An 18,469-nucleotide genomic window follows, 5' to 3' on the forward strand; every position below is an offset into this window, starting at 1 on the left:
ACCTTTCAGGGGAGCTCTGGTTCTTACTTTGCGCGTTGCGTCCTGGCTCCAGTGCAGATCCCTCAGCCTGCTAGCACAGATCCTTCATCCCACAGACTTCCTAGATTCCACCACTGAACTTTGGGCCTTCGCAGCGCAGATCCATGAAACAAGCCTGAATGAGATATTGTTATAGGCGCTGGGCCTTCAGATGGACTCGTGGGAGGCATTGTTATGAACTCTAGGTCTTAACAGCTGGACTCATGCAGGACATTTCCATGGGATCCAGGCCCTCAGCTGGATTCCTTGGTCTTAGTGTGTGGACAGATTTCCTGCACTCTTTTGTATATTGTTCTTTGGGTGACTATTATAAAAATCTTATAAAATATGTGTCCAGTATTATACTGGTCCCCTTGCAAAATATCCCCCAAACCCTGACAGTATGTATGTATGTATGTATGTATGTATTGAGACAGAGCCTTGCTATGCAGTGGAGGCTGGCCTCAAACTCATGGCACTCCTCCTGCTTCAGCCTCCCAAATGCTAGAGGTATAGGCGTGCAACACCATGCCGGGCCCCCAGCCCTTGTTAAATTTTATTTTGAAACAGAGTTGCTAAATTGTCCAGGCTGGTTTTGAATTTGTGGTCCTCCTGTCTCAGCCTTTCAGGTAGCTGGGATTACAGATTTGGACCACTGTGTCCCACTTATGGTTACTGTTATTTTCTTTAATAACAGTTTCTTCTTCCTCCCTCCTTTCTTCCTTTCCTGCCTTTCTCCCCCGCCCCTTCTTTTCCAGTGCTGGAGCTCAAACACTCTAGGAAAGCACCCTACCACTAGGCTAAACTCATAATCCCAGTTTTATTTTTAATACCTTTTCCATGGAAATATAAAAATACATCATTCTTCAATACTTTATTATACTTTAAGATTGTTCCCTGTATCAGCTTTAAGTCTTTCGTGTATATATATAAAACATTATAATTTATGCATACACATATTTGTAAAATGACTTTAACTGGGAACTTTTCAAGTATTAGACTTGTTCACTTATGATATATAGTATATTTCCTCACATAGTTCTAGAGCTATGGATATGAAATTATGGTGATTTATTAGGTTTAATTTGTCACATAAAAAAGTGTGTTCATGATTGTTACCTATACATTTGAGTATTTTAAATTATTTAAATTATTTCTCTTCCTAGCTGTCCCTTTTCCTCCAACCCATCGGCTTACTTTGAAGGAGGTATTTGAGAATGGGAAACCTAAAATGGATGTTTTGAAAAACCATTTGGTCAAGGAAGGCCGACTAGCAGAGGACGTAGCTTTAAAGATAATCAACGATGGGGCTGCCATCCTGAGACAAGAGAAGACTATGATAGAAGTGGATGCTCCAGTCACAGGTATGAAAGGATCTACGTGGTAGACCTTACATGTGAGCTGATTCTGAGAAATGATTACAAATAGTCAACTGAAATGCAATGTGATCATTTTTCTTTGAATTTTGAGACAGTCTTAGGATTAGCTAGGATGATTTTGTTCCTTAAAATTTTAAATGTGTAGTATTTCCAATAGGGCTTATTTAGTACCCATAGTTAACTGTAATTCTATGCCGTCCAGTCAAAAGCTAACATGATTTAAATGAAAAGTTAAGCTATGATTCTTACTGATGCAAGGCCTTTTTTCCTAAGACATAATTTTTCATCTGACATCGTGTCATTTTTGCCTAGTGTGCGGTGACATTCATGGACAGTTCTTTGACTTGATGAAGCTGTTTGAAGTTGGGGGACCACCTAATTGCACACGCTACCTCTTCCTGGGTGACTATGTGGACAGAGGCTATTTCAGTATAGAGGTAAAAATTGGCTTAGATATGTTGGACCTGTCATTTGCCTTAAAAAAAAAAAAAAAAAGGTTTACTTCCCATTCTCTAGAAGAAATTAAAATGTGAACACTGATAGAATTTATAAACTTTGCTACTTTCAATAGTTAAAGCGATAGAAAAATGTTTTACCTAATATAAAAAAAAACGCTATTTTTTAACTAGTAGAAAACTTGGCATATAGAAGGTTGTATTAACCCAGTTTAAAAAATAAGTTAAATGTTTATTAACCTTTCTTCTTTCAAGATTCTATGCAGGCTGTATATAAAGATGTAAATTGCTTTTCACTCTAAACATGGTTTAGGTTAGCTGACTTTAATTGTAAAACCAGAAGGTGTTGAACTACAATGAACTTTTAGATTAACTGCCAGAGGTAAATAAACAGGCACTTGTCTTATTGTAGGAATAATTTCTGGTACTGTTGTATATAGTAAGCACTTAATAAATATTTGCTGAATGAAAACACAATTTATTTTTCACATATCTTGAGAATTGAATGATATGAACATGATTAACATTAAAAACAAATACAAGCTTTTATCTGTAAAAAGATAAAACTATTTAGAGCTTAATCCGAGGACTTGAGTACTGTGGGACTACAGCACATTCATATTTAATGTCCACTGATTCACAAGTTGAAAAACTTTGAGGCAGTGAGAGTAATCAGATTTGTATCCTGGATACACATAAGATGAGAAATTGGGTCTACTTGCTGTTTTTTGCTGCCTTTAGTCCTGCCTGCCTCTCTTGTAAGAGTCTCACTGTAGTGTTCTGGGCAGCAGAAGGTTTCTTGTTCCTGTAGCATCACTCCTAAATACAAGTGTGCACCTCATCTAGTGCTTGAAGGAGAATCAGCTGTTCTGAAGCTGCAGGAAAAATACATAACAAAATAAACAGATTTTATTCCTTCATTTGATAAGCAAACTGAGCTCATGAATCAGAAAAGTTCAGTTTTATCTGCCAGTGCCTAAAACTTGTTTTGAGTAAAATGTGAGGGTAAAACTTAACGGTATAAACTAAGAAAATATGTCCATCTTCCCCACTGCACATTTTCCTGTTGCTCAGTAAATGACTGCAGCCTCTTATAGGTACTGGGCATGGGTAGCGTTCATCCTCGCAGACTGGATCATTGAAAGCATTCAGCTGCTCTTCCTGTCGTATTTCAATAGACAAGTAGTCAAGAGTATGGAAGTTTAAAGGATACATTGGAAAAAAAATTTTTTTGGAGATAGGGTTTTGCTATGTAGCCCAGGCTGGCCTTGAACTCATGGCAGTCTTGCCTTAGCTTCCCAAGTGCTGGGATTACAGGTGTACACCACCATGCCCAGCTGAAAATTTATTCCTTGTATGTTTTCTAGCATGAGGAAGTTTTGGAGACTGAAGGGAAAATACAGAACTTTCTGAATTTTTAGTTATTTAGTGAACCAACAGTTAAAACTTGATGACAAATTATCTTTGAATTATTTACTTGTATAATTTAAAAATACAGTAATTTTGTGTGTGTCTGTGCTGGGGAATCAAACCTAGTAGTTTTCCTGTACTAAGTACACACTCTACTAACTGATCTATCTCCCCAGCTTTTAGATTTGTTTTATTTTGTTTATCTTGAGAGCAAGTCTTGCTATGTTGCTCAGGGTGTCTCAGACTCTTGGGTACAAGCAGTTCTTCTGTCTCAGCCATTCAAGTAGCTGAGACTACAGTTATGTGCTACCATATCTGGCTTCAGGTCCTATAAAGAGTTTAAATTCATTAATATACTCCATGAAGAACATACTAAAAATCAACAATGAGCCAGGCATGGTGGCGCATGCCTGTAATCTCAGCACTCAGGAGGCTAAGGCAGGAGGATCCCTGTGAGTTCGAGGCCAGCCTGGGCTACACAGTGAGTTTAAAGCCAGCTGGAACTATGTAGGGAGACCCTGTCTCAAGGGCAAAAAAAATCCACAATGAGTTTTATATACTTATGCTCTATTTGGAATACTCTCTGTACTGTGCATTGTTTTCCTTGCTTATGAACAACATTTCTTGATGAGTGATAGATAACTTTATGGTAGGCTATATAGGAATAAAATAAAATAGAATGAAATAAAATAAAATAAAGAATAAGACTTAGCTGGGTATAGTAACACAAGTCTGTAATCCCAGCACTCTGGGAGGCTCAGGCAGGAGCATTGCAAATTTGATTCCAGCCTGGGTAACTTAGTGAGTTGTTCAAAATAAAAAAGGGCTGGAGGTGTAGCTCAGTGCACCACACACATACAAAAAAAAAAAAAAAAAAAAAAAAAAAAAGACAGAGATTCATGTTCTTTGAAGGACTTGAAAGCTAATTTTTTTTTTTTTTTTTTGGTTTTTGGTTTTTCTCTGGTACCAGGAACCGAACTCACGACCTTGTGCTTGCCAGGCAGGCGCTTTGCCGCTGAGCTAAATCCCCAGCCCCTTGACAAGCTAATGGAAAATGTAGAAAAGGTACACTTACAAATAGGTATTTCAGTATAATATGGAAAGTCCTTAATTACCAACATACTGACTTCTGGCACAGTCTTCTGACATATAGTAGACATTCAGTATTTTTAAGTGAACAAATAAGCCATGTTTTATATTTGGTTTTATTGTTAGTTGATGGTTTGCTAACTTGAAGAGGTTTTCTGGAATAATTCAAGAGATAAGTGAATTGGGATTTTAAGGTAACAATACTATTTTATACAAGTTATAAAGCTGAATTGTGTGATGTATCGAGTTTTAGAAATTGCTTAATTTTATAAGCCACTAAGGATATAAAAACTTCCGTGGGCCAGTTTAGTCTAGCAAGATACAAATATATACATGAAAGATAATTTTTTACCAATGTTTTGATGACCATAAATGTGGTGTTTTTTGTCAACCAGATGAAAATAAGATCAGAAAATCCCTAATAAAATTGTTATAAATAGTTCATTTTTTTGTAGAAAAATTGGGAGATTCAGAATCTAAGAAAGCAAAATTTTCTATAAATCAGATAATACTGTTAACATTTTATTTATTTAGTTTTGTGGTGCGAGGGATTGAACCAGAGCTTTGTGCATGCTAGCCATATGTTCTACCACTGAACTATATTCCCAGCCCTGATACTGTCCTTCAGTCTTTTTTCTTCTTTTATATTTGTTTTTAAAGAAAATTGGAATCATTTTGTGGTTTTCTTGGGGGAGTTTCTGGGACAAGGTCTCACTATGTAGTTTATTTTTTTGGTACTAGGAATTGAGCTCAGGACCTTGCACTTGCCAGGCAGGTGCTATGCCACTGAGCTATATCCCCAGCCCTTTCACCATGTTAAGCTGACCTTGAACTATATGTTGCCCAGGCTGGCCTCAAACTCATCATGATTCTCCTGTTTCAGCTTCCTGAGTGCCAGTATTACAGCCATGTCCACCATACTGAGTAATGTGTATTTCTTTCTACTAAATTCTGCATTAAATTCATTTCTCTCTACCATTAAATTTTCTCTGATAGTATTCTTAATGGTATAAATACCATAATTTATCTTACCATTCCTCTATTTTTAGGTTACTAGGTTTATAGCAAGTATTGCTTATTGTCTGCCTTTCCCCTCCTTCTTTCCTAACAAAATCCCTATTTTATTCCAGATAAATAGGATTAGGGTTGCAAGGAGAACCCTTGACTTCAAGTAAGAGTGGCCTTTATCTCAGCCCTGGGAATGAATTCTGATTGGTCTGAACTAGTTAAGGCAAATCCTTTTCTTGTCACATGTGATGGCTCTAGGGGTAAACATGGGATCCTCTTTTACCTAGTAACATGTGAGACACACTCTGTTGGGTGTGGTTTGGCTTGTTTTTAGAACATTTTCTTTCTGGAAAAGGCCTTTCAACAGTGAAATCTTATGGATATTCTCATGTGTCCTACAGCAGCCATTTGGTGACTATGAGGAGGGATGTGACTGAGGATAAGGAGCATATCTGCCATCAGTGGTGGAGCTCTTGCCTACCATGTGTAAGGCTCTAGGTTTGATGCCAGAACTAGAGGGGGGGAAAAACGCAGATCTGCGCTGAATCCCAGGTCAAAGAGGTAGGGAAGGCCTACTTTCCTGGGGACCACGTTGAGCCAATCCATTAAACCTGGACATCTTACCTTCAAACTTCTTGTTTTGTGTAATATTTAAATGGATTTATGATGTGTCCAACATTTCATTAGATTTTGTATCATTTGCACTGTAAGCAGTAAAAGGTTGCTCCATTCCTGTTCTGCCGGGTGTGGTGGCACATACCAATAATCCCAGCACTTGGGAGGCTGAGGCAGAAGGATGCGGGAAAGTTTGAAGCCAGCCTGCTACATAGTAAGTTCAGGATCAGCCTGGATTACATAGTAAGACCCTACCTGAAACAACAAAAGCAAAAACAAAAAATTCCAACTATCCCTGTTGGTTAAGCCCTTTTTAAAGTATCTTCAATGTGTCTGTTAGTTCAGATTTTTATAAATGAAGTGACTGGGTCAGAGTAGAACATTATTAAGATTTGCTGCATATTGCCAATTTTCATAAAATGTTATTTCACTTCTTTTTTGTAGACCTAATAATTTTATTAGCGCCTGTATCTGAGAATCAAAACATATTGAATGTCTTTTTCATGCCCAGAGCAGGCACTGATCTTTCCTGAGCATGTGGGCTTTGATTAGAATACTGGGGATTGATCCGAATGTCACTCGTAAAACAGGATAGTAAAGATTCACTTTTCTTTCAGTCTTTTGATGTTTCTTCCTCATTTCTAGCTGAAGTGCTTTCTTCATGGTAGGGGAAGCTAAATTTTAGGGTTTTTTTTCATTGATTATACACGAAAAGAAAGGGAAAGTTTTCAGCATGGGATTTTTTTTTTTCTTCATAGTAGTGGAGATTGAACCCAGAGTGCTCTACTGCTGAACTATATTCCCACCCCTTTTCATTTTTTATTTTGAAACAAGATCTTGCTAAATTTCCCAGGCTGAGCTTGAACTTGTGATCTCCTTGTCTCAGTCTCCTAGAGTATTGGGATCACAGGAGTGTGCACCACACCCAGCTCGCATAGGATATGTTACACTAAGTGCACAGGGGCCATCCAAGACATTATGAGATGAGCAGGTAACGTGCAGTGATTGACTTGCAGAAATGGTTCTCGATGTGGAGTAATACTTCTTCTGTTCACAAAGAAGAGGTAATTGAATGTTTCAACACACTTTATAATCATGACTTTGTAATTAAATTACATAAAACAGTTGCATCGTGATGTATACAATAAGGAATTGAAACTTGAAATTAGAAGCTGAGTAGTATAAACTAGATTACATTGTACTGTGGATCTGGATTGTGTTTTTTATATCATTATTTTTAAAAGATGAGTTGGTTGAAGTTCAGAAAGCAAATATAAAGATCCAAATACATCAAAAGATATTTCACGTTCTTGGTAGGGAAGGTAGGTGCAGAAAAGAGAAAATGCTTCTAAATTTATATATGGATATAATGTAATTTTTCTTAGAATATTTTGTGGAAACTAATATTAATAATTAAATTCAACCTCCCCAAAGAAAAAAGCCATCTAAGTATATTTGTGTCTATATTTTTAAGTTTTCTAATGGTCACTTTATAATATCTATCTGAATTAAAATCTATACGTTTTAATCTAACAAATACAGAGAACCAATGTTGTAGGTACATTCATAATTGTGTACAACTATGTGTGGGTAGTTTGTCACAATGATTAAAGGGAAGCTATTAAACAAACAGAATCATCCTTTTCAAATAGGATTTGAATTGAGAAACATTGTTAGATAGGGGGATATGGAGGCAAAACAAAGACCTTCATTATATTTTCAAGTGACAAAGGACAGCATCAAATTATTTATTTACTATCTGAAAATTAAATCAGAGAAAGGGGCTGTAGAGAGGCAGCAGCTGGTAATTCAGATGGAGGTATCGGGGCCAGCCTTTGTGAGAAGATAACATCTGAACTGAAACTTGAATGACTTGCAGGTACCAGCTGTGCATAGACCCTGGGAAGGTCTGAGGGCACAGCCATTGGAGAAGCTCGGAGGGAGGGGCAAGCCGGGGCAGTTCTGGGATGGTGACCGTGCTCCAGGCTCAATACCTGACAGAGTACTGAGGAAGGGGAAGACTAGGAGATGTTGTAGAGATACGGGCGGAGGTTAAATGATGTCAGGCCTCACAAACCATAGTAAAGGAGTTTCGATTTTAACTTGAAGAAGATAAGCAGCCTTTGGGCGGGGATGAGGTGTGACTCAGTCACATTTATGTTTAGAATAGTTACTCTGGCTATGGTGAACTGACTGTGGTAGTCTTAAAAGTAAGTGCAGAGCCTGGTAAGGAGTCAAATCCAGTATAGGTTGAGTGTCCTTTATCTGAAATGCTAGGGACCAGAAGTATTTCTGATTTTGGAATATTTGTGTAGACTTTACCAGTTGAGCATCCCTAATCTGAAATTCTGAAATGCAAAATGTTCTAAAATCCAAAATTTTTCTAGCTTCATGTTGGTACTCAAAAAATCTCAGATTTGGGGTTTATTTTGGGTTCCAGATTTTCAGGTTATGGATGTTCAGCCTGTAATATGGGCAAGATTAGGCATAACGAGAAGCATTCAGATCAGAATTTTGAAATCTTTTCTTTGTAGAGAGGTGAGAAAATCTTGCTTGAATTAATTAAGCTCCTCGAGTCATAACACTTTTTTTTGGTACCAGGAATCAAACTCAGGACCTTGTGCTTGCTAGGCAGATACAATGCCCCTGAGCTATATCCCCAGCCCCATAGCGATTTTAATGTTACGTAAATGTCACGGTATGGGTCCGTGGTCATCAGAGTTTAGCATATATCATACTGTCTGGAGGGCTGGGACAGACACAGGTTGCTGGGTCCCACCCCACTTTGTTATTCCTTAGGTCTGGGCCAGAGCCCGCATTCTGTTTCTGACAAGTTCCCAGGTGATGCTGATGCCCCACACTTGTGATTATGGCTTAGAAACCACTTCTGGAGCTCTGTTTCTATTGACATAGGTATGTTTTTTTGCTTGTTTTTTTTTTTTGTTTGTTTTGTTTTTGCTTGTTTTTTTGAAACAGGGTCTCACTTTGTAGTTCAAGCTGCCCTTGAACTCACTATGTAGCCCAGGCTGGCCTCAGAGTCATAGTAATTTTCCTGCTTCAGCTTCCTGAATGCTGGGACTATAGGTGTGCATCATTACACCCAGCTTGTTTTTTTGTTTTTGTATATTTACCCATACATTAGCTATGAACTAGTACTTTATTATTGTATTTTCTGAATACTAATGAAATTGAGCATCTTGCATGTTAGTCATTCAAACTCTTATAGTCAGTTTTTGGACTTACTTCCTTCTTCCTTTCCTTTCTTTCTTTCACGGGTTGTTGATATGTTCCCTGGGCTAGTTTTGAACTTGCAGCCTTCTAGCTCAACCTCACCAGTGCATGGGATTGTAAGTATACACCATCACACCTTGCTGTATAACATAGAAGAGATGTTAAACGTAAACAAGCGTACCTGCATATTTTTCTTTTAAAAATCAGTGTACTTGCCAGGTGTGGTGGCACACACCTATAATCCCAGCATTCAGAAGGCTGAGGCAGTAAGATCACTGCAAGTTCGAGGCCATCCTGGGCTATGTAGTGACTTTAAGGCCAGCCTGAGCTACACAGAGAGATATTGTGTCAAGAAAAAATTAGTGTACCTGTTACTATATACTGTCCTTTAATTGCTACTTTGTCTGGTTCCCACAGATTTTGATTTTTTTTTCATTATCAAATATTATTCAGTATTTTGTGTTTTAGTATCCTAGCTTTAACCATAGGATAATGAAATGATATATTTCTTTGTTTCCAGTCATGTGGATTTTTTTTAGGGTTAGCATTTTGTTACTAGTTTTTAATGTAATTTGATTAGAGAATATGATCTGAGTAATAGTCATCACTTGAAATTTATTGAGACTCTTCATGCTGCAGTACAGAGATGTTTGTGACAGGTTCATATATATGAAAAGAATGTGCTTTCTGTATTTGTTGAATTATTCTAACTTTGGTTTTTTATTTTACAGTGATAGGAATTGAACTCATGGCCTTGCACATGCTAGGCAAGTGCTGTATCACTGACCTGCATCCTCAGTCCTACTCTGATTATTTTTTTTATATGCTTGAACTGTTACTTATTTGCAGGATTGTGTCAAAATTTCCAACTACAAGCATTGATCTGTTTCTTAACTATAGCTCTCTCAGTTGTTTGTGCTTTGAGGCTCTATGAATCTATACATTTCATGATGAGTGTACGTAGTTGGTCTCTGTTATTTGTGGATTCTGTATTTGTGAATATGTCTCCATGCTGAAATTTATCTGTAATTGCAAGATCAATACTCACAGTGCTTTTGTAGTCATTGGCAGACGTGCAGAAAGTGGTGAAAAGTTTGAGTCTCCCTGGGCACATGTTCCCAGTTGAGAAAGCAATACTCTGTTCTTGTTTTAGCTCTCATCGTGTGAGCAAGTGTCCTTTCTTATCATCTACTTAGTGCCAGACTTTCTGCTTTTTTGTGCTTTTGCTACTTAAAGTGGCAATCACAGTCTGGGAGACTGTGGCAGGAGGATTCCAAGATGAAGCCCAGCCAGCAATTTGGCATTTAGTGCAATGCTATCTCAAAATACAAAATAAAAAGAGCTGAGCTGGGGATATAGCTCAGTGCAGAGGTCCTGGGCCTGATCCCCAGTGCCATGGAGAAAAACAGTGGCTTTCAAGTGTAGTCCAGAAGTGCTGTCTAATGTTCCTAAGAGCAAGAAGGCTGTAATGTATCTTATGGAGGACAAATACTTGTGTTAAGCAAGCTTTGTTCTGGCATGAGTGATAATGCTATTGTCCGTGCATTTAATATTGATGAATGGGTGATATATATTAAATAGAGAATCTTTACAGTCGAGTACCCCTTGGTTAGATCTCCAGTACCACAAAGACAAGCAAGCAAAGGCTTGCAGAAGCTCAGCCCTGTGTTTCTGCTAAGAGCAGTAGTGGCTGTGGAGACGAGACTGTGCCTGCCTGGGCTGTGTCATTGTGCAGTGCCCTGTTCTCTGTGGAGGTCTACGTCTTTTGGTTTCACTGATATAGAAACTGTTACTTTGGCCATCTTTTGGTTCATAATTACCTGCGTATGTGCACCAGTGTATGTTTTCAACATTTCTGTATCTTTTTGTCATAGGCAGACCTTGTTGCCATGTGTGTACCTCTGCTAGAAACATTTTTCTGAACCTTGATTTTTTGTTTTTGTTGCTCTAACAGTCTCTGCTGTCTTATTAGCAAAATTAAAATTTTAGTTGATATGAAAAAGACAAAAAAAAGACCAGTAAGACTGACTGGTAGTGTTTTCTTCAGGGGGAAGATACGGCTTTTAATAAGCATAAGAAATTCATAAGAAAATATAAACAAATGCAAGTTTTAAGTAGTTAATAATCATCAGAAATTAAAATAAAAATCCATAATTGTCAGAGTAACAGAGAAAAAGTCAATTTAATGGTAAAAGGAATACAAAAACATGGCAAAAGAAAATGAGAAATAAGATGGTTGAAATTATTCAAACATAATAATTTTAATAACTGTAAGTGTACCATGTACACATAGGCTAAGAATAAAAGAACCACTTAACCATGTGTAGATTAAGAATACAAAGACTAGCCAGACATGCTGGCACATGCATCTAATCCCTGCATTCTGGGAGGCAGAGATAGGACGATGGCAAGTTCAAGCACAGCCTGGGCAGTTTAGCTAGACCCTGTTGCAAAAATAGAAAAGGGCTCCATGTGAAGGCCCTAGGTTCAGTTCTTAGTACACAAAAGAAAGAAAGAAGAATAGACAGGGAGGTAAGAGGAGGAGAGGAAAGAAAGGAACAGAGAAGGGTAGAAGGAAAGATGAAAGGCAGGGAAAAAAGAAATGAAAAGAGGGAAAGAGGAAGGAAGAAATAAAGGAAAGAGAAAGAAAGAACAAAAAGAAGAGAAAGATGAACATTTCAGCTGGGGATGGTGGCACAATGCCGGTAATCCCACCCATGCAGGTGGCTGAGGCAGGAGAATCAGAAGCTCAAGGCCAGCTTGGGCAACTCAGTGAGGTGAGGCCTTGTCCCAAAATAAGAAATGAAAAATAAGGGTCGGGGCTATAGCTCAGCATTAGAGCACTTGCCTAGTGTGCATGAGGCTTTGGGTTCATTCCCCACTACTGGAAAAAAGAGAGAAGATAGGGAGGATTTCATATGCAGAAAGGGGTAAACTCATTCATCAAGGGAACACAGTTCTAAATGTGCATGTACATAAATACAGAGCTTCAAAATTATGAGGCAAAAACTAACAACTGAAAGGACTGGACAGTCACAATTTTAGTTGGAGATTTCAAAAACTTTCAGTAAGTCATAGGAAAAGTAGAGGGGCTATTAATAAAGGTATAAAATATCTGGCACAAAACAATCAACCAAGTTAACCTTTTATGTGCTTCTTCTTTTTGGGCATTTAAAAATTTTCTGGTATCAGATGTTCATCCTGTAATTCCCCTGCTCTGTCCTTATGATGAACCACTTCTCCACAGAGTCCTGGTTCCTGTTGAAGAACGATTTTCACAGAGCAGGAGCAGGTGCTAGGGATGCACGTGGTTACTTTGGCTAGGAGGGAAAGGGTTATCTAGGCCACTGAGCATAGGTCTTCTAAGCTGACAAGCCAGGAAATACATGCGTATATGCTACCCATGCATCTACACGGATTTTCATATATTTCTGTGTGTGTCTTTGGATACCTCAAAAGCCATGAGTTCATGTGATGTCTTTGACATCAAGTCAAGACTGAAGGTTCATTATAGTCTTCTCCTTCCCTGGCTTTTGTTGTCTACAGAATATTTACTTGCATGTTCAATCTTCATATACCAAAAAAAAACATACATAATAACTAAGTCATACCCATGTGAAAACTGACTGACCAATGGGAGTACAGTATCAGTGCATAGAATTTTTTAGCTTCGTGGTATGCAGAGAGAATGCCACTTTCTGAAGTTACTGAGGGTAGTCTCCTCTCATCCCTTTCTTTGTTGTTTTGGTATTCATTTATAATACATTTAGGTTCATTTGTTAATGTTTATATTCCCCTCTGGATTTCTTCCACATCCTGGCATGGGAATATGTAAAACATTCCAGTTGTCAAAGGAGTCTGTAAAGCAATACAGTATTTTGAGAAGTGTTGCTCCGCCTTCATCCCTGCTAACCTGTTCCCAGTTCCCCCTTTTCCCTACCTTCTCCTCTATTCCCCCCTGTAGGCAACCAGGCACTTTCTGGTTTATTCTACCTGTATTCTTATGAACAAAATCGGTATATGTGTGTCTCATATATTCCTTTACTATATAAAGGGTAGCATATGATACACTTTTCTGCTTTGCTTTTTTTTTTAACCTAACAGTATATCCCCTAAATGAGTTTGTAGACATCTTTCTCATTCTTTTTTATAGCTTCATAGTGCTCCATGGTGTAGATGTATCATAACGGGCTCAACCTTTCTTCTGTGTATGTTCAGTTAGGTCATTTCCAATATTTTGCTATTACAAACAGCATTGTGGCCTGTGCATATCTATTTTCACACTGGAATATGTGGCTCATAGGAGGGGGTCAAAAGTTAAGTGAGTATGTGGTTTTGATAGTTTTTGCCTTTGTGCATGTGTGTCAAACTGGAGATTGAACCCAGCCTTCACACTGAAGTACATCCCAGTCCCAGTCCTTTCTGTCCTCATTCCTTATTTTGAGAGGGTTCTCACTAAGTTTGTAAGTTGCCCACACTAAGCTTGTACTTGCTCGCCTCTTATTTCAGCCTACCAGAGTGTTTGGATTACAGGACTCCACAAGCATGCCTGGCCCAATTTTTTTTTTTTTTTTGTAGTGCTGGGGATTCAACCCAGTGCTTACACATGCAAGGCAAAAACTCTGCCACTGAGTCACGTCCCCAGTGCCCCCCTTTTCTTTACTATGCAAAAATTTATTTTTCTTTTTTTATCTTTTTTGAGATAGGGTCTCGCTGTGCAGTTCAGGCTGGGCTTGAGCTCACTTTGTAGCCTAGACTGGTCTCGAACTTGCAACGATCCTCCTGTCTCAGCCTCCCAGTGCTGGGATTACAGGCATGCACCACTATGCCTGTACAAATTATTTTTGTTTTTGTATAATCAGATTTATTTTTTTCCCTTATTGCCTGTGGATTTTATTTTTTAATTTTTATTTATCTATTTAGTTTTTTTTTTTGAGACAGAATCTTGTTCAAGCCTTGAACTTACTATGCATCCCAGGCTGGCCTCAAACTCATGGGGATCCTCCTGCCTCAGCCTCCCAGGTGCTAGGATTACAGGCCTACACCACCATGCTAGGCTTGTCTATGGATTTTGAGTTGTTAATTATAAACCTTTTTTCCTATACCTGTGTTTTCTTTCAGAAACTCACCAGTGTTTTCTCCTAGAACTTTTTTTTTCTTCTTCTAGAATTTCTATAGTTTTGTTATTTTATATTTACATTGCTTATTCACTCATCATCTATTATGTATTGTGTGAGCTATGTATCTAATTTTGTATTTTTTGAAATGACAAGTAGTCCCAGAGTCATTTACTAAAAACCCATCATTAACCCAGGGATCTGAGATGCCACTTTTATTATACGCACATTTTTATATGTACATTTTTATTGTGTACTGCTATATACCACTGGTATATTTATCTGTATACTTCCCCAGCATACTATTTTGATTATAGATGTGTATAGTATGTTTTTGGGCTATTCACTCATCACATTTTCTCCTTTTTCAATGTTTTCCTGGCCATTGTGTATTGATTTTTCCATACAAATTTTAGTGTCAACTTGTTGAACTCCATAAATTAGTGTGTCGGTATTTTTATTGAAATTGAAATGATTTTATAAATTAAATTATGTACAATTTTTAGGTACTGGGGATTGAGTCCAGGGTCTCGAGCACTCTTAACAAGTGCTCTGCACTAAGCACCCCAGTGCTGAGAGCTGTAGTCTTTTAGCGTTGAGTTGTCCTGCCTAAAAACCCTAGCTTTCTGCTTGTATCTTTGGGGAGTGTTTTAAAATTTCTCTACAGATTTTATACTTTTCTTTTTAAATTATTCCTATGTATTTAGGCTTTTTTTGTGGTTGCTATTACAAATGAGAGTTTATCATGGGGTCCTGTTTGTATATAAAAAGTTATTCAGGTACAGATGTAGCTCAGTGGTAGAGTGTGTGGGAGGCCCTGAGTTTGATCCCCAGAACTACAAAGAATAAAAAAAAATTATCTTGCATGTCAATTTTACATCTTGCTATTTTATTGAAGTCTTTTATTGGGTAGTTTTATCTTTGATTTGTTTTTCAATTTTCTTTTTTCAGATACACTATTATAACAACATATGCAGTGATAATTTTGCTTTTCCTTTTCCTATTCTTAAAAGATACTTTGTTTAACTTCATTGGCTAACAACACTGCTAAATATTAAATAGTAGCAGGGAGTTGAGTCATTGCCTTGTCTCTGATCTTACTAGAAATGTCCTAGTGTTTCTCATTTTAAAATAATTGTTGCCGGGCATGGTGGCGCACGCCTGTAATCCCAGTACTCGGGAGGCTGAGGCAGGAGGGTTTTTGCAAGTTTGAGGCCAGTCTGGGCTACAAAATGAGTTCAAGACCAGCCTGAACTGCATAGTGAAACCCTGTCTCAAAAAGACCAAAAAAGAAAGAGAGAAAGAAAGAACAGTAATTGTATATCCAAACTTCTAGAACTCTCTGACAACATCACTCACCTTGGGAATAACAGTGAGATATAGCATCTTAGCAAATCATTTGGATTTGTGTAAATTGTCTTCATGTATATCGTAGTCATGAAGAAAATTTTATCCTTGAATTTGTCTTGTAGTGTGTGCTGTTTTTATGGAGTTTAAAGATTATTCATCCAAAAACATTATTTCTGCTTCGAGGAAATCATGAATGCAGGCATCTTACAGAATACTTCACCTTCAAACAGGAATGTAAGTACAATCACTTCTCTAGGACTTTTTTAGTTATTCTTTAACTCTCTGAAATAAGGTTGCAGGGCGGGGGTGGGGGTGGGGGTTTTTTGAAACAGGGTGTCACAATGTTGGCCTCAGTCTCCTGGGCTCCTGTGTTCCTCCCACCTCTGCCTCCCGAGCAGCTAGGACGACAGGCTGGGCCACCTGCTTGGCTAAGCTCAGGTTTTCAAAGTGACATTTAATCTGAGTCTCCCTCTGTTTCATAAGAAGTTTGTTTTGTTTTGTTTTTTGGGCTTCTTGTTTATGTAAGGCTTGAACTCAGTTCTTTTTGACAAGCATAATTGTTTCAAACTATTTTTAGAAAATGGAACAATAGGTTCAGGAATACTTTAAGTATCTCCTTTTGCACAGATTTCTTACCTTAGGTTTTTATTTACTTTCCACATGCTTTGACTGTAGTTTTAACCTGGATGCTTTATTTTTCTTTTGTGTACCAAGGTACTCCTATTTTATTCTAATCCTGTGTCTGAAATATAGATAAGTCTTGGAACAAACACACAAATTGAAATACAAATTTAAAAATTTATTCCTATAAAAGAGCATTTGTACATTTTGCCTGGATGTTTTTACTGATAAGCTGACCTCTTAAAATGCCACTGTTACTTTTAGAATCAAGACCTTATAATTACAAAATGATGTTTAATTATAGATTGTACAGCTGCAGTCTTGTTAATGTTTTTCAGGGGTGAAGGTAGAGGCTTTTCTTCTCTACTTTCAATTTTTTTGTTTGCTTGTTTGTTTGTTTATTTTGTCTTTTTGAGACAGGATTTTGCTATGTAGTTCATGCTGGCCTTGAACTCATTTTGTAGCCCAGGCTGGCCTCAAACTGGCAGCGATCCTCGTGCCTCAGCCTCCTGAGTGTTGGGATTACAAACATGTGCCACTATACTTGGCCTTTACTTTCAATTCTTAATTGCTTTATAGTAATGGAGATGTAAAAAAATTTTTTTGCTGACATCTGGAGATAAAGTAAAACAATTAATGTTTGATATATCACTTGTCAGGGCCAGGGATATAGCTCAATGGCATAAGCGCCTGCCTGGCAAGCATAAGGTCATGAGTTCGATTCCTGGTACCAAAAAAAAAAAAAAAAGATATATCACTTGTCATTGCAACAATATTTTTTTATTGTTATGTACTTGGAAAGCAAGAAACCTAGTGTTTTTATGATTTTTACCACAAAGTTCTGGGTCTAGGTTTTTAAAATACACTAATTTCTTGTTTGTATGACTTTCTTTTTTGTCTTTTTGAGACAGGGTTTCTTTCACTATGCAGTTCAGGTTGTCCTTGAACTCACTTTGTAACCTAGACTGACATTGAACTCACAGTGATCCTCCTGCCTCAGCCTCCCAAGTGCTGGGATTACAGGTGTGCACCACCACGCCGAGCTGTGTGACCAGTTTTTTGATGGTTTATTAACAATTTCCAGAAATTCTTGAAATTTTTCTAATGAAATTATTATTGTTACACTAAGTTCTTCCTTTTTAAAACCAATATTGTATATCATTGTTCCATGCAGTATTATTTAAAGTAGGAAGAGATTGGTCTGAGCCAGTTCTGGTGGCACAAGCCTGTAATCCCAGTAACTGAGGGAGTCTGAGGCAAGAGGAATGCAGGTCAAGTCCTGCCGGAGCAATTTAGTATGACCTTGTCTTAAAATAAAAAATAAAAAGGCCAGGGATATAGTGGTAGAATGTCCTGGCTGGGGCACTCAGTCCTCAGTACTGAAAAAAAAAAGGATTGGTCTGTGTCTAGTGAGACTGTGGTACATCCTAAAGAGAACTGCCACATAGGTGTTAATAATTACTGAGCTCCTCTTATCTTTACTCTCAGTTTTTTTTCCACGAGGCCTGAGAATTACATTGACAGATAAGACAAGTCAATAGGAGAAAAGCACATATACACTTTTAATTTAGGCTCTACATGACATGGGAGCCTTCATGAGTTAAATACGTACATGTGTACTGAATTGGATAAAAAATAATAAATTGTGAAAAACTAAATCATATGGGGAAGCTAAAGAGGTGTTTTTTTTTTTTAATTAAAAATTGTTTTGTGTGATGCAGGGCTGTATCCCCAGTTCAGTATGATTTTAATGAGCTCTGTACAGAATTTATTGGGCCTCAGCTTTCCGTCCTTGACAGTACCAATGTTATTTTCCTTCTGGCATAGGAGAGCATCTTTAACATTAAATTTCATCTCCTGCTTTTAAGAAATGGCATTAAAAGTCAGAGTGATCTTCTTTCACCTGCTGTTTTGAGGTTCTTTTAACCCAAAATAGTCAATGTGCCAGAGCAGCATATTTTAGGATAGCATATTCTTTTTTTTTTTTTGAGACAAAGTCTTGCTATACAATTCAGGCTGGCCTTGAACTCACTATGTAGTCCAGGCTAGCCTTGAACTCATGGCAGTTCTCCTGCCTCAGCCTCTTGAGTGCTGGGGTTACAGGTATGCACTACCATGCCCAGGGTGGCCTATTCTTAACTTTTTCATTCTTCTTCTTTTTTTTTTTTTTTTTTTT

General features: G+C 37.7%; 1 protein-coding gene across 1 annotated transcript in view; it reads left to right on the forward strand.

Moving 5' to 3' along the window:
• Positions 1 to 1,184: 1,184 nt before the first annotated feature.
• Ppp3cc (protein phosphatase 3, catalytic subunit, gamma isozyme) overlaps positions 1,185 to 18,469 on the forward strand; it is a gene marked incomplete at its 5' end in the record, with an annotated part of 53,366 nt that continues 36,081 nt past the window's right edge. The window contains 3 exon segments of the mRNA XM_005373663.2: positions 1,185 to 1,382; positions 1,710 to 1,834; positions 15,795 to 15,906. Of these exon segments, the coding sequence (XP_005373720.2) occupies positions 1,185 to 1,382; positions 1,710 to 1,834; positions 15,795 to 15,906 (435 nt within the window).

This window comes from Chinchilla lanigera, unplaced genomic scaffold, assembly GCF_000276665.1.
Source record: "Chinchilla lanigera isolate Chin_1 unplaced genomic scaffold, ChiLan1.0 scaffold00002, whole genome shotgun sequence".
Taxonomy (NCBI): domain Eukaryota; kingdom Metazoa; phylum Chordata; class Mammalia; order Rodentia; family Chinchillidae; genus Chinchilla; species Chinchilla lanigera.